We start from the raw sequence: 27,376 nt of genomic DNA, 5'->3' as shown, positions 1-27,376 counted from the left end.
ACTGGATTGTTATTTCAAGGACAACTGGAAAGACAGACGGTATCGTTTGAACAGTGTTATTCCCTTTCATCTTTCAGAGCAGCTCAAACTCTCAGTTTGGACTCTAATTAAGAAATTCTATTTCACTGCATTATTAAACTGTAATTCCACATATTATTTCAATTCTTGTCCTGTATCTCTCAATATAAGCACAGTATTTAGGATAAGGTATTCAGTAAGAGAAGAACATTCATACCTGGCTAAAGAGCTGCATCCATCTTTCCCCTTTGGATCCATCAGTTCCAGGCTCACATTAACCATGTCAATGAGGAATGACATGGAAGTATACACTTCTCCGCTCAAAACTGTCTGAAAGTGGAAAACACCAACATTCTTTTTCAGAGCATCTGTTTAACTTTCATCTCTGAATTAAACTGCATTTTAGAAAAATGCAAACAGTTTTTGTGTGGTGTCCTTCTTTTCCAAAGAGTTTCATTAACCATTACTGGGGAAATGTAACATTTCACAACAGTGTGGCCTTTACCTTGAAAATAAAATGACCATTAATCCATTTTCACACTACTGGTCTAGAGCTTCTTTGTACTTAAAATATTGCTGTCATCAGCAAAATCAGCAAACCCCCCCAGACATTTCAAGAGAATTTCAGCTGCACATAGATCCTTACAAGAATTCTTGGATCCTGCAAGTCATAGGGACGCATGAATTCCTCGATGGGCTCCCCAAGGTTGTTCTCCAGCAGCCCACGGATCAGTTTGTACTTGTTCAGATCCAGAGAGCAGTGCACTGAGGACAGGCTGCCGTGGATTGAAATGTCTGCGACGGCGTGACTCAGCTCCCTGCAACAAAGGGGAAACCTCAGCATTTCCAGGAGCTCCAACACAGCAGGGCAAAACCTTTAGGATACAACAAAAGGCATTTAAAACACTGCTGTAGGTGACAGCATAAGGCAACCCTGTTTAAACTCACTTGTCCAAGTTTCTCTCTACTTTTAACTTCAGTCTGAAGGGTTCTGTGAGCAGGCTCCCTCCTGTCTGCCTCACCAAGTAGGATGGAAAGCTCAAATCCACACTGGTATCTTCCACAGCCTTGGAATACTCTCTCTCGTATCTTTCGGCAGCAAAGATATCCATGTCCTGCAGATCAACCACAATGCAGTCTAAGAGGCAGATGTGATCCTCTGCAAGTGCACAGGAGATAACACATTAAGGAAGAAAAATAGAATCTGTACAAAACTAATGCAACTTACTTTTAAAATGAAATTTAATTTAGTCTCAATTTTATTCAATTTTTAATTTTCTTTTATTCATATTTATCAATATCTGTAACTACCAGATACCAAGCTCATTTGCAGGTAAATGTAAATTCTTTATTAGGAGTCCAAGTACACTCCTTGTATATCTGCAATATGCATCTCAAAACACATCCAATTTGCAGGACTGCTCTTCCAGAAACTGAACTACAACTCCCTAAGCCTTTACGCTGCAAAAATCAGCCTTAAAGCTCAGAAATAATTTCTTCTCCAGCCTGCAATCTTCAGACCCAGAGCCTAATACTTTTTCAGTGTCACATAAGATATAAGCAATATGTCACTGTACTATTTCACAGGACAAAAGAAGCACCATGGAATTTCTACTGCTCTCACATACCTGGGCTCTCAGGGTTTGGGACAACAGGCAGCTTTGACGGCTGCCCTTGCTGCTTACTCGATGTGCTCACTGTAGGTTCATTCTTCAGCCTATAAATGTTTGTTCCTGATGATTTTTTCATGACTAATCCTTCCATTGCTACTTTGGACTCATCAGCACTTGTCTTCTTCATGCTATGTTTTGGGGTCCCCAAAGGAGAGGAAAACTGAACTGAATCCTGCTAATGAGAGAAATTTTGTAATTAACATTAGATTTTTAATTTCAATTGTAAGGAACCAATGCACCAAGGTTCAAGCTGCAACAAATTTCTGTCAAAATTAAGTATGTTACTGGAATGCCAGTATCTTCTGCTGTAGAAAGATGGCCAAACTTTTCTCCTATAGCCTTAACAGCAGATGAGAACATTTTCTTTGTAAAAAAGTTCACTTCAGCAACCTTCCCCAAAAAGCTGTGGAATCTTTTCAGTGAGAAACTAATTCAAAAGCAGAGGGTTTTGCATAAAACACAAACACTGTCATGTAAATGAAATTCATATCAAAATGGAGGGGTAAAACTGTCAAGATATTAAACATTTCTGCAGAATAAAGACTACTAAATATTTAAAGCTGTTTTTCAGGTGATGAAAATAACATATGCCATTATTTTTGCAAGATCATGTCAGCAACTTCATATCTTATTAGAGTACGTGAACTAACACTTCCAAACATGCACATTTTATGCACTTCAAATACTTCAGTTGTCACACCAAAATGTGTCCCAAAATTCTCCTGCAGTTTAAGGTTGGATAAATCCCTACACTTAGTGGTAAATTCCTCACAGGTGAAAAAAGAAAAGCTCATTTATATTGATGTAAAACATTTTAGACATCTCCCCACCACCACATATCCAGTGGAAATCCATGAGCTGTCTTGCATCAAAAACCAACAACTCTCCCTAGGAAAAGAGTCACATAAACATTAGGAATTTCTTTTCCCAAAAATCCTGCGTGACCAATCTGATAGCCTTCTGTGATGGAGTGGCCCCAACCACCCTGTGATATGTCTGGTGGAAGAGATCTACATACCACCTGTATACTCCAAAGTTCATTTTGGGATTCATCTGTCCTGATTTCAGTTAATTAACCTCATGCCCCACATGCAGGCAGCAATCATCTTTAGTGATTTACTCACCCCTTACTCCAATATTGCTCACTTTGCCCCTGGCTCCTGTATTGTTACTATCATTTCCCACCTTCCTTCTGTATCCAGCTTCTGATGTCACATCAATCCCTACCACAAACTTCCCTTTCTGGTTTTAATTGTTAATATTTTCTGGCCTTACATGGTTTTTAAATATTAGAAAAAAATTGGAAAAATTAATTGCAATCATAATCAAGGATTTCAAGAAAAAAAAATTGATGACATTAACTTCATACTGTAAAGACAAGACTGAAAAGTACATGCAAAGGAAAATCATCACATCATCTATAAATCTATAAATATGTGCAATTAAATCCAAATTAGCAGCTCCTCAGACATGCATAAAGAGCACACCACAAAAAATTTACATCCAGTTCTAATAGAATGCAGCAAAATCTTTAGAATGGGAACATAATTTTTAATAAATGAAGTAATGTTTTAAAGTGCTAAATTCCAGAAGAATATTTTCTCTTTTTTAGAATGAATGAGGAGCACCCGAACACTGCTATAAAGATGTGAAATACCTCAAATAAAACAGGATCCTTGTATGCATTGCCTTGTAAAATCCGATCCTCAAAAATAAACATAGGACAGAGGAAAAATGAAAACAAAAGCAACAAAAAAAGCGCCAAACCCCACCTAATCCCATTTCAAACACCTACATTTCTACAGTGCTACAAAACACAGTATTTTTAGGCTGAAATAAAATTATTGTGCACACTTTCTTTAATTTATAACATCAATTTAGGAGTCTACTGCTTACGAACCTTTACTTACATCAACACACTACAGCACAGGAAACAACTCAACATCACAGTCCACTAGTTCCTTACAGCAAAAACACAGGTAGGTACAAGTCAGATCAAGGCAACAGACACACCACAAAACCACTGCAGCAATTTAGTCCATCTAACTTCTAATTCCTTCAAAATGGAATTAGGGGGTTCCCAGACAACTCCTTACTTTGCTGAATAGGTTAGATATAGAAAGCCATCCAAGATGGATCTTCCTTAGCTCAAATTTTGTGGCTGCATCTCTCAAGAGCAGCACCAGCTACTCCTGTCCTGTGCCTTGCCACGTGTGCAAACACTGGAAACCTTTCCCAAGGTTTCACCTCATCGAAGCAACTACACACACTCAGTTTCACCAAGAGCACAAAAATAAAATAAAACCCAATTCTATTCTCCAGTGCATTTGAACAAGTCTCAGCCAACACAGACCCCTGTTTTCTGCCACTCACACTGTGGATATGGTGAGTGGTAAAGAGCTGGAGTTACCAAACAGGGTGAGCTGAAAGCCCATCCTGGTCCCAACATTCAGGTGTGTACCCAGCTGGGTCCTGCTTCCTCACCAGAGCAGCTGGAGCAAGTTCAGCCTCCTTTCTTCCCTCCATTCTCTCAAAACACAGTTCAGTCTCCCCTCTGCCCCAATGCCTCAGACAATAAGCCCAAGGCAGGAAGGGCAGCGCAGCACAATCAACAGCAAGGCAAATCCGTAAGATCTGCCAGCATGCTGCCACAGACTCTCATTACCAGAAATATAAAGTCAATATATAAAGTAAAATGCAAGAATCATTTACAATTTTGATTTAGAAATAAAATGCATAAAAACTAGCAAAACTACAAACTGCTAAATTAAGAAGTAATGTTCCTACCTTGTTCTTTAATGAAAAGGTACCCGACACTCCTGCAAACAGGAATCTGTTCTTCACTTTCAGTTTTCCCAGATTAGCTACAATAAGACTGTTAGACTTGGAGCTCTCAGGTATAAGCAGAACAGGAGCCCCAGCTTCAATATCAAGAAGAACTCGGGAAGCTCGCTGGGCTTTATCTCTCACCTGGGAAGAGCAAAAATACATTTTAAAAAGTAATTACAAAAATTGCAGAAAGCAGGTGATTATTTCCCACTGATGAGTACTGAACTCAGGATCATGACCCCTTGATTTACAAAATTAAGATAAGGTAAGAGTTTATACCAAACAAAAACAACAACAAAGCAACCAAAAAAACCCCCTCAAACTCTTGTTTTAGGCAGAGAATAAAGGCTCATTAAAAAAGTATTATGATGCAAACAGGAAAAACCTGCGCAACAGGTGCAGCCCTCAGGAGTAACACATCCTTTCACCCCTGAACTAAGAGGTAGAACAGACACTACCCAACTCACTATATAACAAATTACTTAAGAAAAATTATTTACAAAAAGCAAAACCCCATCATTTAGAACAGATGTTTCAAAATCAGATTCAAACTTCCCACCTAGTGCACAATGAAGCATTTTAATATCCAAATATTCACTGTCTTTCCTTCAATTATGAGAAGCTTCTATTAAATGAAGACTATTGACTACATTAATTACTCCCACATTAGGTCATGTGGTCTATGGCTGTCCTGACTATTGAAACATTCTATCATGCCCTATATACTCTATTATATAGAGTATTGATATACTCTGTCTTGATATACTCTATCATGCTCTATATTCTCTATATTGATATATTCAATCTTGCTCTATAATCTCTATATTGATACACTCTACCATGCAGAAGTTCTGATTTTCTCAGCCTACCAGCCATCAAACTAATCAGAGACATACACCTGAGTGGAACAGAACTTCTCACTTGGCTCTCCTAAGTCAGGTATTATTATATCTGGTGGACAGTGGAGAATAAGACAAGATAATGCCTTGACCCTTTTTGTCCAGCACATCCTGCAGAATCCAGGTGCCAAAGTTTTAAGTAATGTGCAAATCTGGTATTCTGCACTTTCAAACAGCAGCAGAATGGTCCTAACTAAGGTCTCCTGACTACAAGATGAGCCTGAGAAATCTCTACCAACACCAAAACTCTAAAACCTCCCACCATTTCAACTCATTTGAGATGATGCATTAACGTAAATTATATATTGCATTTCAACTGGAAAAAACAGGCTGGGAAAGAATAGAAAAAAGGCCCAGACATACTGTTTGTCCCTCAATTGCTGCTCTCTGCCGCCCCAAGACATCTTGGAGCTGAGTAAAATGCTGGATGAAAGACACCACCTCGGCCTGGAAGCGCTGGGTGTGCACATACTGGACAGAGGCCATACGCAGGGTCACACAGATGTCACACTCCCTCTGCAGCAGTGGATCTGGCCTCCCGTATCTGTGAGAAGGGTTCAAAGTCAAAATTTACCAATCTTCAATACATTTTACAAGCAGCACTAGACATTTTGCTGCATTCAAAATAGCAATATAGAGGATTTAACTAATATTCACAGCATGTCATTAACACTATTGCAGTTGCAGACATGAAAACTCAGGTTTGTATTACTTCCTTCTAAATTTTGTACGTTTAAGTGCTGCTGAGTTTTAATTAAGCAAACAGGAAAATTCTACATTTGGAATGTACCTTTAATCTTTGCATACCAGTTAGACCTTTGGTGATTTTATATCAGAACCGTGGCTTTTAAGGTAAGTACTCTACTGCAGGATAATGTGTACATTCAATTCTGAATCAGCATGCTGTCATATTTGAAATTAATTCCGTAACACTACTTGGATAATTTCTAATCTGATTAATTGGAGAACCAGGAAACATCACAGGATAAGAACTATTGCTTTAAACAAAACAAAGAAATTCAAGTTTACAGTATGACAAAAGCAAACCCCTAATTCCAAAATTAAGGAGCAATGGAAAATCTATTTCATCAGGTGAATACCTCTTCCAACTTTTAAAAAACAACTGTTTTAGCTAGGAACAAACTATCATGTAAATACTTTCAAGAACAGCTTTAAAGGGAAATAAAAAACTACTTTTCCATTTTTTTTGTACATTGCAGGACAAAGGTAAGTTAAAAATCTCAAGTTTATGACTGGAAATATTTTAAGTCCCACTTAAGTCCCAAGAGGCCAAAGCAGAATCATGCAGCCCTGACAGTTGTAGGCTTGGGTTTTGTGGGTTTGTTTGACTTTTTTTTTGGTTTTTTTGCGGGGAGTGTGTTGGAAGTTAATGGAGTACCAAGCTAATATTGAGTAACAAGAAGTTTAAATTCATACTTAAAGATTTGGAAAATGAGTGCTTCTTCACCACTTGTAGTGAAACGTTCTCTGTAAAATTCTCCATGAGCTGTAAGATCACTTAAGGACAGACTTCCAATACTTCCCTGCAAGGCTAAATCTCCCTCTGAAAAACAAAGGGCAGACAATCGGGATCCACAAACACAGATCAGTTACTAAACCCCAAAAGCTTCTATTAGTGGGATAGCATCCTTACAAGTAATTAAGTACATCAATTCAATTAAACATTAAACTTTGTGTTCAAAGAAAATCACGTCCTTCTGCTACAAAGGTTGTATTAACCCACACATTACTCTAGGCTTTACACACATCACGTGATCACACCACTTTGATTTGTGAAACTTAGATGCAACTCCTTTTTTTCCTCTAAAACAGTAATAAAAACTAATGTTCTGCTCTGTGAAAGTGAAGCATTAAAATCACAGCCAATCTCAGCTACAATGATGAAAGGTGACAACTGGGAGGGATGCCAGGATTTAAAACAAACCCTGAAAAAGCAGAGGAAGAAGCAGTGGGAGGAGAATGTGCATTTTGCCCAAGAAAAACACACAAAAACCCAATGAGGACCAAAATAAAAACATTTAAAATCGTAATTCCAGTGCACACCTCATCTTACTTTAAGCTGCAAACAAACCGGACCCTTCAATCTACTCACCAATCACTTCCAAGTGAGCTGCAAGTTTTGCCACACTGGCTTTAGCAAGCTCACTGGTTGCCTTATTCAGGACTAAGGATAAAGAATGGACCTGGTCAAACAAAACAGGAACAAATTGGTATGAAACAACATGACTTCAGAGCTTGAACATCTTGTTTAGCTTTTTTTCAAGACAATTGCACTGTAACACATGAATGGCACACAACAATTATCTGATCAGGAGACACTGAAGGAGAGCAACATTTTTACTGCCTTGTTTGCACATTAATGGGTCTCCCAAGCTATTCAGAATTATCAGGCCAAGAAGAAATCCCAGCACTGTTACCTTCATGTTCTTCTCTTTCAAGATTTGTCACATGTAAATTAAGACTGCAGGGCCTCTGGGCAAAGACTATATTATATACACATACATAATGTGCTTATATATACAAATATGTTTATACATACAGATGTATAAACATATATGGATATATATTTATAAAATATAGAATTTTTTTGCATAAATAAATTCCATAGTACCTAGAACAGCACAGTGCCAATTGCAGCATGTTAGGTCTTTAATACTGAAGCAACCTTTTCATTCAAGAGAGGGACACAGAACAAGGGAGCCAAGCACTTTGCAAATGTTCTGCTTTTCAGTAACTCCTCTATAACTCCTTTTTTGTTTCTTTTAACTACATCTACACCCATTTTAAATCTGTTTCTGCATTTATGTATACTCCCCACTAGAATATAAGACACTTGATGTAAATGTCACCTTAAGTTTCTATAAACCAGAAGTTTTATGACAGACAATCCCATTACTGTTTTGCATCTCAAGTATACCTTTAGATCCAGTTTAGTGTTTACAGGCTCTTGGGCTTGAGAAGCTGACAAGGAATTTATTTCTGATTTGATTGTCTGCTGAGTATCTTCAGGCTGTGGCTTCATAGCATGGTTATCAGCAGTGGATCCAATCCCAAAGAAATCCAGTATCACTACCCAAGTTTGCAAAGTTATTAACACATCTAGACAATTAAAATCAACATCTACACTACGATTAATTTTGTTATAGCGAGAAGAAAATTCAGGATGTTTCCTATCCACTAGAAATATATTGATATGAACTAATGAATCATCAAAGTTACTTTTTCCACAGGGCAACTTGGATCTGTCTGCTGATGGAGAAGGAGGTGGAGTCAGAGGATACTCAGAATCAGCATCTTCTTTTTGCTTCTTACGGGAGGCACAAACTGGTCTTTGGTACAGCTGAAAGACATTAGGTGCTTCTTCCATATGGGAAGGGAGGGACCGTGGCATATCTGGATATTCTGCATTGGATACTGAGGGACAGGACTGTGAAAGATATTCCTTATGTGCTAAATTGGACGGTTTGGGTGCTCCACGGGACACCATGAGGTTCTTATACTTTGAGTCTGGTTTCTTTTCCAGGAGATCTTCCATCAGCAGGGAACGTAAGGCAATCTGAATGGACAAGGTCTGAGGGTGATCTTTGGCAAACTCAACATCAAAATCCTGAAACTTAAGGCTCACGAGACCTTGTGCCCCAAGTGTGAGATCACCACTTAACTGAACCTGGAGCTCTGAGATGTGAAAGTTTGCTTGAATCTGAGTAAAAGATTTTGTTTCCCTGATAGCTAAGGGCTTGTTTGGAACAGAATTAAAACTAGAGTGGCTGAATAAACCATTTTCCTTCCGTTCACTCAAGAATTCTGTGGCTGTACTATGAAGTGATGCTGAAGGAGAACTAAGACCAGCTGGAGATGTAGAAGTGGTTGAAAACTTGTTCAAGTCTTCACTGTAAATTAAATTATCCAGAGTCTGAAGGACTTGTTCATACACATGTTTTGCTAACACCACCTACAACATAGAGAAAAGAAACAATCCTCACATTGGAGCTCTATATATTAATAGAATTAATACATGTATGTTAAAACTCATAAGTGGTATGCCAGCCCACAAAAATTTTAAATTCATCCAAGAAAAAAACAATCCAAAACAAGGTATAATGCAAAACTGAAGCAAAACAGTTCTTCTGTATTAGCTCTGCAAGATGACACCACCTAGAAACACATGGGATGGGATCCTAGAATAGGATACCTTGTATCCCTGGGCAAAAACCATCCACACAGAGTTAGTTAAAAATAATTCACCCCCTGAGCTTACACAGTAATATATGAAACAAACATTCCACTTAGCCATCATTGCTTGTCTCCTTAGCATTAGAAGTTTCAGTTTCCTCTATTTAAAACCTCTGCTCCTGCACAGATTTTTTTCAAGGTAATGGCATTTTAATGCTTAGTTTCAACTAGAACTGCAAATAAACTTACTTGGACAGTGACACATTTACTTTTCCTTCTGTGTTCAAGATAAGCAAAAGTTATACTAATTCATTAAGACGTCTAAAATGCCCCCAAACAAGGTTAAATATTGGTCATTATTATCATGACTTAAGACTGTCTCTTTTAATCACGTATATAAGGATCAGATTTCTAAACTATCAACATGTTAAACCTGAAGATACTGGCCTGAAAAATACTTATCTTCTATGCAGGGAAATACTTTTATATTGATAGTGGAAATACTACACTTCTGTACCTGAAGAGGGTTCACAAATTTCCCTTCAATCTTCATGATGCTTGATATTCCAAACTCTTCATTACACAGAGGGAAAGTTAAATCCAAATCTTTCTCTAGTGGTATCTTTTCCAATTTAAACTGGATGGTGGTATTATTCAGAATGTGGAAAGCTTTAAGAGAAAGTGAAATTAAAACAACATTAGAATAAGTGAACTGATTATCCCATAAATACTGTATGGAGGAAGTAACAAGGTAGCTATTGAACTTGCTCAGAATGTGAGCAATGCTGGACTAAGGTTGTGTGGTTATGTTTTGCTCAATTTCTGCATAAAAGGCACCATTCAGTTTTTGCTTAGGAGACCAAAAAAAGATATAAATACAATAACTAGCCCATTGTCATTAAAACTGACCAATGTATTTTAGTAGGATGGGTGAAGCAGAATATAAATTAGACCTATGGTCAATACACATTTTTGACACATATACTACTCACATTATAATAATTAAGACTCCTCTGATTCACATACCATGGCCTTTATGTAATGATTCAAAGAAGTCATGACGAGTAAAATGAGTTTCTTCCTGGCTGGTAATGCTGGCAGGACCTGAGGAAGAATGTGGTCCATGGGGTATCTCACTTGCAGGCTCCTTCTTGTTTGTAAATTGACTACTATTTAATGAATACATCTTAATATCTTTAATTTCAACTTGCAGCCTATCACTTGTAGACTCATCTTCTCCTGGTACAAAATTCTGAATAGATATTTGTCCTAGATGACCTACAAGCAATTCAGAGCTACCAGGCTTTCGAGGTATGGAGACAATTGGCGATTCAATGTTTACATTTAATATAAGCTTGATAGTATCAGTTTTGAGGGGCTGTGATCCAAATGCATTGCCTTCATTATCTTCTGCACTGGCAACATCTCTTGATCGTGGTATGGTATCAAACAAAGAAACCATTTCACTGTATTCAGCAGTTTTAGTTGCCAAGACTGTAGTAACTTTTGAAGCTGCACTTTTCAACATGCTGCGGAAATTCTCTTCCAGCTCATCCATGGACAAAGTCAGTTCTTTCAAAAATTTGGCTGAGTGGTTGTAGTGCAAGGAAGCCATTTTGAGGTTGAGAAAACACTCTTCTTTTGACTTTTCTGTGAAAGTGAAACTTAAAGCATCTGGAAGGCTATTTCCATCATCAAGCCTAAAAAATAAAGATTCAAAGAAATTTACATCGCCAATGAGATTTTCATACCTCCCTGTGTTCCCTATGCTCACCACGTACTGGTTCTTTACATTGTCTTGGGTCAGATCCATAAGGTGAAGGCATCCAAGAGAGCCATTCACATCCAGTTTACTACACATGGAGACATTGACTTTGGTGCCACCAATACTGGCTGTTGCAATTTTTCTGCCATATTTTTCTCCATTTGCCATGCCAACTGTCCTGAGGAGAAGAACATTTAACCAGTGAATATCGACCGCTACCTCTGTGTTCTGTGCGTAAGTAGACTGGAATGTTTCCTGTTCCCGCCAACCTCTCTCCAAGTCAGCTATTAAAGGCTGAGGACTAGAATCTTCTTTCTCCTTGGGGAAAGATTTCTGGAGGAACCCAATCAGTTCAACAATAGTCTCTGGGTTAAGGATGATATCCAGGTTGTTCACCTGTACAGAGATCACCTGCAGACTGCTATCCAAGTTCATCGATGGGCATTCTGCACTCACAAACTGATACTCCAACTTTATCAAGGACTCTTGATCTTTTCCATTGTTACCAAGTGAGGTGCTGGAGGCTGTAGTGCATCTCTCTGCCAAACCAGCTACATCAATGGGACGTGCATCTTGTGATCCAGAAACTGGGGATTGAGCCCTGCTGTCTCGAAGGCTTCCTGTTGGCACATCAAAGCTCAGGTTCTTATGAGAAGCCATCAAAAGATCAAAATCTGTTCCATATGTTTGCATAGTATCAACCAGTAACAGGCCATGGACAGTCAGGGACACCTCTGCATCATAAGGCCTTTTCACAAAATGGGCATTGGTGCCAAAAACTTTGAGCACAGAGATGTATCGCCCGTTACTCTCAACACCCAGCTGCATACAGTTTACTTTGAACTCAGCCAAAAGCAGCTGGGATTCAACAAGAACTTCCCGGGTGTGTTGTTCCAGCATGACAACACTCTGTGTTAGATTCATTACAGAATCATGCAAACTGCCAAACTGGTCTACCTCTGCAAAAATCTTGTCTTTCCCTAAATGTAGGGCATCTGAAGACTTAGCTTCAGATGTACTCAGCAGTGTCAAACAGTTCTTCAGAGCCAAGATTTTGTCTTCATTGATGTGAATTTTCAAGTCTGGCAAATTGCCAGACAAGACGGCTCCTGGGTATTTTGGGTCAGATGTGTATATCAGTCTGCGCTCCAGCTGCAGGTGAACATTGAATTTTTCTACCACATGAGTTGGACCCACATCACTATCCTGCACATGCTTCCAGTTGTCTTTCACTCGGCCCACCATGATCTGAAGGTCCATAAAAGAAAGTGTGTATCTCTCATACATTTTTTTACTCATTAAGTGTGCCTGTAGTTGCTCTTCACTTATTTCTACTCCAGTAAATTCAGACACTTTGGTGCCACTATTGGTGTTGGATTCTGGTGGTGGAGTATTGGGAGGAGTTGCAAGAGGTGTTTTATATTCCTCATCACTCAACTCATTGACTTCTGAAGAAATGGCACCTGCACTCCTCCTAGAGTCTTCTGCGGATTAAAAAAACAGTAAACAAACAAACAAACCAACATATTCTCCTCCCTCCTGAGATGTTTTCTATCATTATCTGATCATCCTGTATGAAGTCCTATTTTTTTTAACACAGAGCATATCTGGTACTGTCCTTGCCTCCTTCCACTGTCACTTCTTTTTTCCTCAACAAGAAACCTACTATACTTCTACATTCACAGAAGTGTCAGTCACAATGCAGTATAGAAGCTATTCAAAGACACTATTGTCTCATTTTTAACCCACTTACTACAAGATTTACTTTTAACCAAGTCAAAAAAAGAACTCTGCCCACACAATTCTTACGATCCTCGAAACCAAATGAAAGGTAAGAGCTACTTAACTATTTTTATCATCAGAAAGTTTTGTCCAACTGGCTTTATTGCCTGATATGAACTTTCATTTTATTATCTTAAGAAAAGGATTCTTTTCTACTTTACAAAGCAGGAACACCCCTCAAAAACTTCCTTGTACTTTTTTACCTGTTTTTTTTAAGCTCTGACTTTCTGAAAGAAGATATTAAAAAAAGGAAAGCTGCAATAATTCTAGATCATACCTTGAGAATTTGTGAGTAATATTCTTCCCAGATCTACAACAACTAACACAGGATCCACAAATCTGAAATCATCAGGAAAGATCACCTGAGGGGCAAAGATATCAAGGCACACAGTCCAGCTATTGCTGTTTTCCTGAAAGTTAAGAAGAAAGATATAATAGCCCATAAGAAAACAAATTTAAAAAGCCATGTGAAACATCTAATTAGCCACTTTTTCTTGTGATGAGCTGACTGTCACGAACTCCAGCCACACTCAGGTTTGGTACCTTGTTAAACCACAGACTCCCACTGCAGTCAATAAAGAAACATTTTCAGCAGGTGAAAACACCCCCTGCACCCTCAAGCCTGGACTGACTAACAGCAAAAGGAATCTACACCACCCCCTGGAAAACTCCCATCCTGCTCACACAAACAACAACAAACCTCATTCTTTAGCGCTCCTAGTCCTAAACCGAAAGGCTAAAAGTCCACCTAGACATTTTGGGGGCAAAAACTTACAATGAAGTCTCCAACTAATAAACGATCGATCGTTTGTCTGATTTCAGCTTTTGTCTGCATTTTCAGCTTGTTGTACTGTCTTCTGGCAGCTTCAGCCACTCTTGCCTCTAACTCAGATTGATAACCAAAACCTGCACAAGAGAGGGAAAACTGACTAGGTATAACTTTGTTCACCCAGTATTGAATCAGAAGAAAAAATGGAAGAGAAAAAATAAAAGATTTATTTTAAATTTTAGCAGTAAAATACAAAACAGGAAAACACAGCAGGTGAAAGCCACTGCCTGTGCCTATTCACCAGGCTGCTGCACAGAAAAAAGGAAGTATCTAAGCACAAAACAAATAATCCCACTAAAAAAAACACTCCCCAAACCTTTTTCTGGTCTTTATTTCACAGACCTTCAGCCCAAGTAATTAAATTTGAGGAAGAAAGAAAGGGTGCTAAGTATGGCCACAGAGGAAATTCTAACTAAACATTAAGATGTGCCTATGTAGGCAGTGGTTTTTTGTTTGGTTGGGTGGTTTATTTTAAACTTGAATATTCATGGAATAATCTCACCTTGTGAGAAAAGGCATGACACACACCTTTATGCCAGGTAACTTGAATCTTTTGGTATTTACCATAATCAGCAGAAAAATAATTCGTATTTCAAGAACATTTTAATGTTCCTAATGTCGCTTACTGTCACCTCTCATTTCCTCAAAAACTGAACTTTAACAACCAAAACTGCAAAGGTGGCCACTTTAGAGTGTTACAGGGTTAGGTACTAGATCTTGTTGCCCTTAGAAATTTATGGAACCAGTATGCTCAAATCTAAAACTCAAGGTATCTCAAGAAGCCATAACAAAGGGCAGTCTTTATCTAATCAACAGAAGAGATACAACAGGAACCAGAATACTATTTCCTCTGTATGATTACTATAGAAATACTCTTTCAACTGCCCTCTCAAAAAAACTCCATCAGTTTCCAGAACGCATTACAGGAACAACTCCCCTCTCTTTATTTATGCATTTTAATTTAGGGGGCATGAACATCCACCATGGGGTATAGCAGCAACTTGCAATTTTAAAGCAGAAGTTGCAGGAGCCTGCCAAAGCAAAACCCCTGATTGAATTAAAGAACAAACAAAAAAACAAAACCCTCCAGAGAAGACTTGGAATACTGCTAAATTTGAACTTAAAGATTCTTTGATTAGTGCTTTATATTTCTAAGAATGAAAATAAATAAAAATCAAAACCAAGAAAAGATGTAAATCCACCAACCCCACCAAAAAAACACATTAAAGGTTAACCTGAGGAATGAACCCTTCCCTTGTAGAAGAAGTCAGCTACTTTCTTAATGGCTTGTGGATTGTAAATAATATTTAGAGGTCTGGTACTGACTTCCAGGTGTCTCTCAAAAGTGCTGTGAATTGGATTTCTTTCATAAAGCATCTCAAATACTGGGGCATCAGGATCTGCAACTGAATAAAAAAAGAGTTACAAAAAGCAGCTATAAAAAAACCCCAAAACAAACAAATAGACAAAACCAAAAAACAACTCCCAAAGAATTTAATAACTGATTTTTAACTGGTAGTACTGGGTGAGTAGAAGTTTCTAAGAATTCTTCAGTAACAGAAAAGGAAGTAACATGTTCAACTTCTACAATCAACAGAATTCAACAAGGTTATATATACAAAAACATACGTATAATTGGGGTCCTAATGTTGAATTCCTACTAATTTCTTTTTAAACCAAAACTAAGAGTAAGGGCAACACCTATTGTCTTGAAAGACATCGTTTCTTCCTTTCTTTAAAGTCAACCTGCATGCACCCTTACATCTGAACAAAGCTTCTATGATTTTATCTTTACCATTTGCAAAAAGCATTTGCATTAATTCAAACTCTAGGCACTTAGTTTTGAAATTTCTCGTTTTTTAGTAATTATGTCATCAAACATAAAATGAAATCTTTACCAGTGTTCTCATTAGTCATTTCTGAGGACAAACTTTGGAGTCCAAAGGAAGACATGCAGCCAACCTCTTTTTGCTAATAAGAATTTAAAAGAAAAAGATTGTTTAGATAAAATCAACCAAGCCACCTGATAATAAGCGTAAGTCTTTTCTGTTGAAGTATATGTATAGTCTGAGATTATTATATGCATTTTTTTCCCTGACATGGTCAAATGAAAGAAGGCAAACACTCTCCACTCCTGCAGCAGACAGGCTGAACACTGAAGTGCAAATTGCAATCAGTACAAAATACACAAGAAATCCGCATGGCATTGGATTCAAATTTTGTTCGCTCAGAAGAGAAATTGAAATATTTTCTAGAATTTATTTCTGCATTTAGTGTACCAGTATGCAGGTGAAATAGAACCATTCCTTGGGCCACAGAGCTTTATGGAAAAGAACAATCACTGATTAAGCAGCAATGTTGATTGTTCCAAAAATCAAATGTTGTTTAACAAATTATCTTCTTCCCAACACACATAACTGACAGGTTAAAGTCACAAGCATACAGAGTAAAAAATGAAGAGTTCTACAAATTATATTTGGAAAGAGAGAGAAAAAGTAAATTCAACAGGTGGAAACTTTTCCTCAAGACTTTTGTGTTCCCTTTCTGGGATAAGAAATGTTTTGAGTTGAGTTTTGGAGTACAATTATTTTCATACACAATTATGCATCCCACAAAGTAACTTATAGGGTTTTTTTCACCTACAGGATTTGGGAAAACAAGAACAGGAAATATGGTCCCTTCTGTTGCCAAATCCCTCAGGAAAAGACCACCAAGCTGAACTTTGAGAAGGGAAGACTTTCTGCGAGGAAGGGATTCAGCCAAGATCTTTACACCTGGAATATAAATACATAGAATTATTTTGTTTCTTTTAGTACAGCATACATTTTATTTAAATTTTATGAATAAAAATATACTGTCCAACAAATAAGTATTTTTGAAGTCTTTATATATATTAATTTCTACTAAAAAATTTAACATGGAAATTTGTTATATAGTACAATAATTGTGAGGCAGCTCTGGTCTTTTTTAAGAAAGACCAGAAACGGGCTTAATACCTGAAAACTCCAGCTGCATAAAAGCTGTCTCTTCAGCATGCACTACCTTCTTCTTCCCATGCAACAGAGTAAAAGAGCCACCCTGCAGCTGTAGATTTAACTTAGCAAAAACATGATCTCTCTTGGTAAAGGTATTCATGCTGGAAGCATCTGCAGCAGGGTCAAAAAATTCATCCGCACCTAATAAAAAACAAAACCAAAACCAACATGTTAAATAAATTAAATTTCTGGAGGGCTACTGAAGAACAAGAAAGTTCCTGCGAATATGAAAATAAAGATGTCTCCAGCTCTCAGGGGGAAAAATAGAAACAAGAAATAGACCAGATATACCTTTTTCCTTTAAAAACCTGAATATTCCATAGAACTCTTTTATTTCAATCAAGGTAATGTAAGCCTGAATTTACAAAGACCCCAACAACCCAGTACTATTCCTGTTACACCCAGTCATATGACCTCTCACACACACTTGAACAGAAAAGGTCCCAAAGCTCTTTGCCACAAATGACAGTAACAGGGGAAGCAAATGTATTCCACGTATCGCTTTGGAAATAAGCGGGTATCCAAGTACCAACATACTGCCCAGGGTGTTCAGCTTTAGGCAAGCTCTGCTGCCTGGGTCCATCAGCTGACAGAGAATCCTTTAACAGTACAGGCCCAGAGCCCTTTCTGCGTACCTGGACCAGCTATCAAACCATGGGAGCAAACCCTGTGTGTCCATACCCAGTATGTCTTCTGGATTCCACTGTTCCTTCGGGTCTGGCAGCAGCCCTTCAAAAGGTTCACCCTCATAAGTCTGCTGAGCATATCCATACCAACCTCCCCAGCCAGGAAACCACGACTGCAGGTACTGCAGCATCCCAGTGCTGCTGCCATGGGCGGGTTCTGCCGGAGGGGAGCCTCCAATGGAATCAGGCAAGGGCTCTTTAACACTCTGTGTCCGAACATTCAAGACATAACACGTTACTGCTGCTGAGTGAGAGAGTATCACCAGTGTACAAAAACCACCCCAACAGAAGCACAATTCCATCTCCAATTTACTCAGCACTCCAGCAGTGATATTCTCAATGAATACTCAGCCTAGAGGAGAGCAGCAGCAAAGAAGTAACAAACATAATTACTTAACTGCTGTGTATTCATATGAACATATAAATATGCATATGATTATGCATATATGAAGCCATACATCACTGTTTAAATCTTAGTCTAGAAACACTAAACCAAAGAAGAAGTCACTTCACACCATAAAGCACAGCTCTACATTTTAACATTTGTATTTACAAGAGATGATATTGTGTTGTTATGGAGATTAGTTTATATTTAATGAAGTGTGTTCCCCAAGTAATTTCTGTGAGGCTCACTTCTGGCACCTGTTTATTTCAGGAAAATATTCACTACAGGCCTTGGTTTCCACTCTGTTGTTTTTAAGATGCGGAGTACCTGACCTAGGAATTCTGGCAAGGATCCTGCTGGGGAAGATCATCATATGACAAGACAAAAGATTTCACTGTGCAAGTGACACAACCGTAAAGACTGCAGGAACTGAGCATTTCTGCAATTTTAGCATTAATGCCACACTTCTAAATCAAAGAAAATACCTGATAAGGCTGTCCAGCAGAACACTACCTCAGATAATCACTTAAAGATTGCAAACATTACACTGTATGGAGAATGCTCTCACCTCAGCTAAGTCATGAAATTTATTATGAACTATCTCATACAGAACCTTCAATTCTTCATAAGTCTGCTCATCCTCAATACGATGCATTTGTGCCTGGAAAGACAAAAAAGGTGAAGTACCTGCATTCAAGGAGTACAGAATCTTGTTCACAAACATGTCAAGTATCTCTGCACTGAGTTAGGGACTCGTAGAAAAAACTAAGATGGCATTAATGATCATATCCAAGTGCCTCAGCACACAAAAATTAATGAAAGCCATGTAGGCAATTGTAACATTGACATTTCCCCGAATTATAAATAAACCTTATTTGCATTGTAAAATACACTATTTTACCACTGTACAAAATTCACAACTATATCCTCCTATTACAAATAAGAAGCAAGATTTGCAGAACAAAAATTAAACCAGGGAAAATAAATTGATTTAACAGAATGCCTTGCTTAGCCAGGGGCAAAAAAAGCTTCTGTCTTGAATAAAGAAGGTGAAGGAAATGAACTGGGTAAATTAGGGCAATGTAGTATTCATAGTCAGTTACTCAGACATGTTGTCTTCTCTGTACTGATTAACAAGTTATTTGTGGGAACTGACAATTCACCCAAGTCTAAAAAAACTATCATGAAACAACAAAGCAAAAGACATTTTTCTAGTCCACTGCCATTAACCTTGTTACATTTCACAGCTCTGCTGAACACAATACAAGCTCTATGAGACCTGGCTTCGCTAGGTACTATAAAAATTTTCTGTATATTGACCTACTCCTACAGTTCATCTCCAAATTACATAAGTAAGGACCACATACAACTTAAAAGTAACAGCAGAATTGCACCTTTAATTAATACAGGTGAGGTACATGGTGCCCTGAACTGATTTAAAGCAAAAGTCCCAATATACCTAAACATAAAAAGCAGCTAATTGTAGTTCATGGGTTTTTTCTTTCTGAAGTAGGTCATAGGTTCATTATTAGGGGCATTAAATTCTTCATCCTCAAATCAACTTGGAAAAACAAAACAAATAAAAAACCCCAACAAAACCCGCCAAATAACCCCAAACACACTGTCAAGTAGCCACAATTTTTCCCAATTCTCTACCAAAGCATATGGGTAGACACATCTCTGGTATTTAAATACCTTTTGGATCTACAGAGAACATGAGTTAAGAAAGCATGTCACCAACTGTCACAGGCATTCTATAGCAGTTAACGCTATTTTTGGTGAACACTGGTTACAGCTCAAAAACCAATCAGCTTTTTGCAGTGCAAAACAAAAACACATGAACCCTGCAGCACGCACACCTCCCACAAGCCCAGGTTTCATCATTAAAATCTCAGCTGTGGTCAGCAGACAGTCTGTTCAGTGAAAACAGACTGCAGTACAACTAAAGATGTTTCTTATCTTGCCCAGGTTTTAAACATGAAAAGATGAAACAAACCAAATGTAAGATGATTAATCATCACTGTAGAAGAAACTCAAGTCTAAATACCTGGTCTGCAGCAGACAGTGGTTCCCCCTTCAGCTTGCTGTAGTACAAGTCTGTGTAGGACACTGCATCCCGGGCCCGATGCAGCGCGAACTGCCAGGTGGAACGTTGCCTCTGCTCCCTGATCTCCGAAAGATTTGCATTCAGGGCAAAGATCCACCATTCCCGGCAGCTGGAACAATTTTCAATTGCTGTATTACCAGTATCTCATTTAAAAAAACCTAACCCAAGTCCATATCCAACTGGTGAAAGGTGCAGGAAACACAGTGAAAAGCAATGGGCCAACGGCCAGGAAAAGCAGTAGCACTGGAGCCAGCACAGATGGGCTGGTCCTACAGACTGTAGGACGATACTCCCCAGGGTCCCACCACTCCAATGGGATTTAGTCCAGCTGCCACATATCAGGCACAGACAACAAAATTTAGAGTTACACAGACTGGATTGAAAGCCTCCGGTAAGGATAATTTTACGTCTGAATTACATCTGAGTATTTAAAACTCATTTATGAGGTAGGGGAACAAAACATGAAAACTGAATCTCTAACATATTGTTATTATGTACATTTTTGTATTTGTCTCATCTAGTTTTTCTAATATAGCTTGTAATACCCTATTGACAACACCACATATGGAGATGTACTTACTTCTCTGTTACTGTAACCTTTGGTTTCCACTTCCTGAATTTAAGCTGTTGTTCCTTTCTAGCCAGTTCCTTTAAAAATCCCATGATCTGCTGATACTGCATCTTTTAGTGAAACAACACACAGATCAGTGAGGTGATACTGGAGTGTTTTCCCAGGAAAAGAAGAGGAAAAAACCAGTGGCCTGCACATGGTGCAGGATTAGGATTATAACAATTCTGTTCCCCAATGTGACACATCTTCTCCCAGCAACTAGTAGTTCATGTGTGACATTCGATTTACAGCTTTATTTACAAAAACACAGAATGAAATCTTCCATGTCAGGTTATCAACATAACATCAGCTGCTATTGTACATTGCACAGATCAAACCCCCCCACATGCACCCTTCCTATTACTACAATAAACAAACAACAATTTAATTCTTTTTGCAGTAATTGGTTTCAGTAAAATAAATAAATAATTTTGAATGCTTGACTTTAGAACAACCTATTCAATATATCTCTTTGAGCTGCCTCTCAAATAAAATCTTTCAGAGAGTATTAATGTTAGGCTACAATAATAGCATTTAAGCTGTCACAAACACCGCCAGTTTTATGCTATCTGTTCCAGTTACTGGCAGGTAAATGGTTGCTATTTACCTGGGAGAGCTTCAGGGGTATCGTCTCAAGCTGAATGTCACATTCCAGGCGTGGAGCATGGCGGGATCTTAAAGGCTCCTTAGAACAATTTCTCTTGAGAAGAGCAGAAGTGCAGACAGGCTCCATGATGTAATTATGATCACGACTTTCCATACTTCTATCCATTGCTTCCTGGGGGTTACAAGCAAATTACTCTCTAAGAAATGAGTGTACAACAGTGTCGTGGTGTCATTAGGATGCACTGGTTTCATGTACTAGAATGTACTTTACTAGCAGGCCAGTCCATTGGAAAAAATTTATTGAACATGTTCTCTCCTCAAAAGTAAAACAAGCTATTTCACAGCACAGCCTTTGTGGATCGCACATGTATCCTATCACTAAAGCATGAAACCATAGACTTCTGTTGCTCTTAAAAGACCAAATCCAATAAATTCTACACCAGTCAGGTCTGCAGTACAGAAAGGAGAGTAACAACTACCTCTCTTTCGTATGCAAAACTTCTCTCATGTACCTGTAGCTGCCCAGGAGGAAGGTCACCCAGTAAAGTGCAACTGGTATCCCAATAAACACTGAAATCAGCAACATCCATCTGTTTTTTCCGCATCAGCTTTTCCACCTGGAGTAGAAGAAGTGGAGTAAAGTCAAGATCACACACCATGTGCCATGTAGTTTTTAGTTCTACATACCAAATAAAAAAGACGAAATGCTCAATTTATTACAACAACCAAAAGGTTATTAAAATGCCATGTTTTACTGAGTATTTACTAGCACCCATAAAACGCAGCATCCCATCTGAGCTGCTCTTGTATGCACAAGTTGCACTTACTGGTTCAAACACTGCATTTTGCATTGACACATTTTTGATGCAGACGCCAAACGCAAATGGCTGTGAGGGATTTGTGACACCATCTTCAAACCTCAAATGCACATCCTGGATTTTTAACTGGATAAAAAAAAGACATTACTAAAGATACTATTTACATCATTATGGCAGACAGTAGTACTTTTCATTAATGCTGGAGCAATTTAATACCTAATTTCTTCAATTTTCCAATTAATTTCTACTAGATATTTAACCTAAGAGAAACCCTATTCCTCATTTCTGTTTTTGTACTCCCCGGTTCTACCTTCTCTTCAGACACCATCAGACCCTGCCCTTCTCCCAAAAATGAGCCACTTTCCCAACACACTGTACCACTGTACTTTTTTTGCTATCCTACAATTATTCTCCATTTTAAAGGCAAATGTGTAACTGCCAACCACTCGAAAGCACAGACTTACTTCGATGTTTTCTACAATTCTCGTGACTACAGATGCGGTAACTGAGTACCAGTAAGACTCCCCTTTCTGTTGTTGTTCTTTCTGTAAGAGCAAACATGGATAAACATTACTAACCACTGTAACAGCTGGTGAGGAGACAATATACTTTGTTACACTGAAATCACTGTTAACAGGGATAAAGAAAAAATAAACAGGTTAAGATATTTACATATCTCCGACATATGTGCGACATACAACATAATGGTGAGGGGCGGTAGGGCAGAAATTGTACTACGTCAGTCAGCATGTACAAATCAAGTTCTAACTCCATTTCCCGTGCATTTGTTCTCTCTCATTAGGAGACTTAGAGTACAATCCATCCACCACAGACGTTTCTTCACCATGAAACACAAGCTTGACTCACCTTCCATTTTTCTTCAAGTGCCAGCAGAAGGGCTTTCTTGTACTCTCTCTCTTGCAACTTTTCCCTTTCCTCATCAAACTCTTCTCTTTTTTCTGGTGCACCAATTAAGTGCAGTTTTGAAACAGATATCACCCATGGATCCACATGTGGACGATAAAAAGGGATCTGTAGTGTTATTTTGCCAATGAAACCTGAATAAACAAAACAGACACACTATCAGATTCCTGTGAAAATTTACTTTATCACCCTTAAAAATCCTCAAGGAAAAAGTGATGTAAAAAACAAACAAGCTAGAACAGAAATAACCTAAAAATCAGGCTACCTCATTTGTTCAAGCCTCTGACTCACAGGTCCCCTAAAACATGCAATACTTCCTGTTTAGAAACATCTGTCCTGCATACACAAGCAAAATACAAACCTGCCTTTACTTCAAATGGTAATTCCAGCTCCTTTAAGGCATCTTTTTTTAGTGGCAAGTTTTCCAATTCAACAGCACCTATACAAAGCAGAAGAAAAAGACAAGTCTGCTAAATAAAACTATGTTAAAGAAAGCCAACTTTACAACTCTAAGCTTAAAATGACAGGCATTGTTTGCGTTTTTTTAAAATTAAATGGGATTTAACGAGAACAGACAACCTACCACTTCGGATTGTGTTACAATCACAACGGTTACTTGATACACTTGTTAATTTTTCAATGTCATGTGCTCAAACTACTTGATGAGGTCATCCAGAAGGAATCTTCTGTGAGGCTCTAGACCTGAACTTTGTTGTAGCCACAGACAAAACCTCTCCTTATTGTCTTTTCAAAAGAGATACTTATTTTCTTAGTATTGTAAAAAGCACACACAGAAAAGCCTTGGAGTATTACAAAACATTCTCACCAGAAGCAGCAGATAACAGCGGCAAAGGGTGAACAAAAAGCATTGATTTGAGGACTCTGTACAAAGTACAAAACTCGTGGATGCAACATGACACAAACCAGATTACAGGGAGTAACTACGAGCAATAAAAGGAGGTAAGAGGCTGGAGGACACTTCTGCCATGGTCCCTCGACAGGAAAGTTGCTGCACAGTACCAAGAAAGAATGACATAAATTCAACATGCTAAGACAGCTAAGCATACTTCTGAAAATTTTATGTAAATTGGTTTAAGAATGTTGATAAAAAGCAACAAAGAACATAAGGTCATTTACTATTTATTGCAAAGTTCTGGCACCAAACTCTGTATTAAAACGGTTTATATAAACATTAAACACAATATTAAGTGATTATTTCTATTCCACCTTCCAGTTATTACAAAAACATAACACTTTTCTAAATCACAATATGAAAACAGTACAGAAAATACCACAAAGCCTCCCTCACCCTTTAGAAGTGCCACTGAAAGTTGGTCTGTGTTCAGGTTATTGACATATTTGCCCAAGTAGGTGTTAAGGACCCAGGCTACCAATCCTTCCAACATGACTGTCCTAGAAGAGGAAAACTAACGCTTTTCTGTCATTTTCTGGATTTCTCTTCCATAATTAGTCTCAGTCTGAAAGAAAAAACCAAGAAAATTATTGTCAGAAATATCCACTCTCAACACAAGAATTGTCACTTCAATTCCTGCCGTGATCTAGCTAAAGAAAAGTAAAAGCACTAAGGATTGATTTCTACCTTAAAAAAGCTTTATCCTATGACCTTTAAGTGTCAAATCAGCTTCATATAGAGATCTGGTGATTACACACCACTCCCATTTGCACATAAAGTTCACCTTTCCATCATTTTTCTAACCAAAACATTACATCTTGTTGCAATAATCAACAAGGCAAATCTACAATCCTCCTCCAGAAAAGGAAAGGCCAAAATTCCGTGCTGAAGTTTGCACTGGCCTTCTCTGCTGTCCGTATTTTCACCATGCTGGGTTTAGCAGCCTGGTCTGAAGTAACAGCCTGAAGCCAACTGTATTTTTGTAGAATTCTTACACTACATCCGTGAAGCAACTCACCCTACTCAACCCCTTTTTGGGAGAGCGTGTGTGTGGGAAGTAATCAGATACGAGCCCCAAAAATAGTTCATCAACAGTTACTCCAACAGGTTTTCAAAGTGGCAGCAGAGATTATTGCACTGAAGAGGGAAAAAGCTACATTAGAGAAGCACCACTGGTCACGCTCCTGAACATTCCCCTTCACTCTTCTCCAGCCATTTCTGTTTCAACTTCTGTGGTAATCAGAGCATTAAAATCCCGAAGTCCCTGTTCAACTTTTTAACCACTGAATTGCAAAACTAACTACTCATAGCTCCTGCAAGGGCAGGGTGAAGCTGGTACAGTAAGGAAAAAGTATGCAGGCCATTTCTTGAGGTTAGAATGGAATAAATGTATCAATTTTGTGTTTAAAAAACTCTCCCAATCCCATGTACCTGCCTAAACCATTGAATTCTACAAAGCAGAAAAGCAAAATACATTCTTTATTTACAGCTGACAGTAGAAGGAAATGACAACTTCAAGAGTCGCATTTTAAATTTTGCATTAAGATTTAGAGTTTTCTCATTATGACGCTCGCTTGATTCTAGGCAGCCCCATTTAAACTTTTATTTCTTTTTTAAAAAGGTAGTGAAAATATTTAACTAATAGTTAAATTAAATAACCAGAACCTAGGAAGTAATGAAAGGTTTCTTCTAAGGGCTGAAAGTGAAACTAGGCTGTCCTGAAGAATGAAACAGAAAATAGCACAGGCAAGTCCGATTCAACTCAGGCATGTGACTTCACATAAAATGTGTTTAACAGTTTTGCCTTTGTAAAATTTCTCAACAATTTTCCAAAACAATACTATTATTCCACAAAATAAAGACTAAGCATTCATTCTCTTGGGTCACCAAGCTTATATTGTAGGTTTTTATTCTAATAAAAGTGGTAACAAGCTCAAGATCAAACAAAAGCATATACAGTCATCTTTGTTACACCGTCATTAAAAAAAAAAGTCAATTAAAAAAGGAATCTCCCGGTGTTTGGAACCAAAGCAGAGAAAAGATCTTGAAGAAACATTTAAGCACAGCAGAGATCAACATCCCAGTGACTGAAACCCTCTGGTGCATGAACCATACCTGAAGTCACCCTAAAAACTGTAAATAAAGTACATCATATCCTTAACCTAAACTCGTGGGACATAACTAACCATATAGGACTCTTTCAAATGTTTTAAGGCTTTTATATTTTTAGCTCTGTAGTGCACTGCTGAGCTTCCCAGTGCTGCCCTGGGAATTAAAACAAGGCACGTATTTTCAATGACAGTTTTGTAATTTCCTTAACACACACAGTACAAAAAGAACCGTCAGGGTGAGAACCAAAGCCCAAACCAGGCCCTGGCTCAAAGCGAGCTCCTTTTTTGCTGAAAAAAGGATGCAATATTCCGCAGGGGGAGGCAGAGCAAGCCCTGCAGCCGCGGAGCCGGGGCAGGTGTCAGGGCAGCAGCCGGAAGGCCGGGGGGCTCTTGCAGCGCCCCGGTACCCAAAACCGGGCGGGAAGGAGCCTCCGGGGCAGTGCCGGGGACACGAGGCATCGGCAGCAGAGACCTGTGTGCTCGCACCGCGTGCCGGGGAGGAAGCGAAAGGTCACCTTGCCCGGCAGAGCGGGACGGACCCCGGGGGAGCCCCGCGGAGCATGAGGCGGCGAACGGCCCGCGCCGGGCGGGGAAGCCCTGAGGGACTCCCAGGCCCCAGCGCGAGGCTGAGACCCCCGCGGCCGGGCCAGCGCTGCCCTCCCCGCCCCGCGGTGGGCGCAAGGACCCGGACGCACCGCGGCCGCCCCTCGCCCACCCACCCCGGGGCGGGGCGGGGCGCCGCTAGCGGCGTGCGGCAGGGAGGGGCCCCTCATGCCGGACCCGCAGAGAGGGAGCGGCGGCTGACGCAGGAGGGAAGGGCAGCGGGGCCGAGGGTACCCCGAGTCCTCCCTGTGCCCCCCGGGGGCCCCCTCGGGAGCCCCGGACTCACCTGCGCTGCGAGCGGGGGGCGGCGGGCGCCAGGCCGTCGCGGGGGCGCGCCCGGGTGCGAGAGCGCCGAGCGATCGATGGGGCGGCGGCACCGCCCCCTGCGGGCGGGGCCCGGTAACGCCCCTGGGGCGGGGCCCGGACCGCGGCCAGACAGGGGAGGCCAGGCCAGGCCCGGCCCGGCCCGCGGGAATGGGCTGAAAACGGGCGGGTTTGGGGTCGAAAAGCGACCGGGGCCCGCGCAGGGCCCTGGGCCAGCCAGGCTGAAGAGAAGCAGCGGCAGAGGCCCCCGCAGTCAGTGCCCCGC

At 39.5% G+C, this 27,376-nt stretch overlaps 1 protein-coding gene across 1 annotated transcript in view; it reads right to left on the bottom strand.

The window, feature by feature from the left end:
* VPS13D (vacuolar protein sorting 13 homolog D) overlaps positions 1–27,115 on the bottom strand; it is a 97,059-nt gene extending 69,944 nt beyond the window's left edge. The window contains 29 exon segments of the mRNA XM_042051386.1: positions 236–348; positions 665–836; positions 967–1,177; positions 1,647–1,866; positions 4,479–4,661; positions 5,783–5,963; positions 6,857–6,983; positions 7,533–7,623; positions 8,358–9,392; positions 10,131–10,282; positions 10,640–12,862; positions 13,438–13,570; positions 13,936–14,066; positions 15,225–15,395; positions 15,888–15,960; positions 16,633–16,763; positions 16,986–17,165; positions 17,706–17,916; positions 18,664–18,756; positions 20,143–20,311; positions 20,783–20,883; positions 21,420–21,590; positions 21,931–22,035; positions 22,246–22,362; positions 22,701–22,781; positions 23,104–23,294; positions 23,522–23,599; positions 24,470–24,638; positions 27,074–27,115. Of these exon segments, the coding sequence (XP_041907320.1) occupies positions 236–348; positions 665–836; positions 967–1,177; positions 1,647–1,866; positions 4,479–4,661; positions 5,783–5,963; positions 6,857–6,983; positions 7,533–7,623; positions 8,358–9,392; positions 10,131–10,282; positions 10,640–12,862; positions 13,438–13,570; positions 13,936–14,066; positions 15,225–15,395; positions 15,888–15,960; positions 16,633–16,763; positions 16,986–17,165; positions 17,706–17,916; positions 18,664–18,756; positions 20,143–20,311; positions 20,783–20,883; positions 21,420–21,590; positions 21,931–22,035; positions 22,246–22,362; positions 22,701–22,781; positions 23,104–23,294; positions 23,522–23,599; positions 24,470–24,566 (6,941 nt within the window). The 5' untranslated portion in view covers positions 24,567–24,638; positions 27,074–27,115.
* Positions 27,116–27,376: the final 261 nt, after the last annotated feature.

This window comes from Corvus kubaryi, unplaced genomic scaffold (genome assembly GCF_017639235.1).
Source record: "Corvus kubaryi isolate FWS band 111438036 unplaced genomic scaffold, C.kubaryi_AGA036_p1.0 75, whole genome shotgun sequence".
In the NCBI taxonomy this organism is placed as follows: Eukaryota; Metazoa; Chordata; class Aves; order Passeriformes; family Corvidae; genus Corvus; species Corvus kubaryi.
Note: the sequence above shows the minus strand (reverse complement) of the source record. Positions and strands in the feature narration are given on the sequence as shown.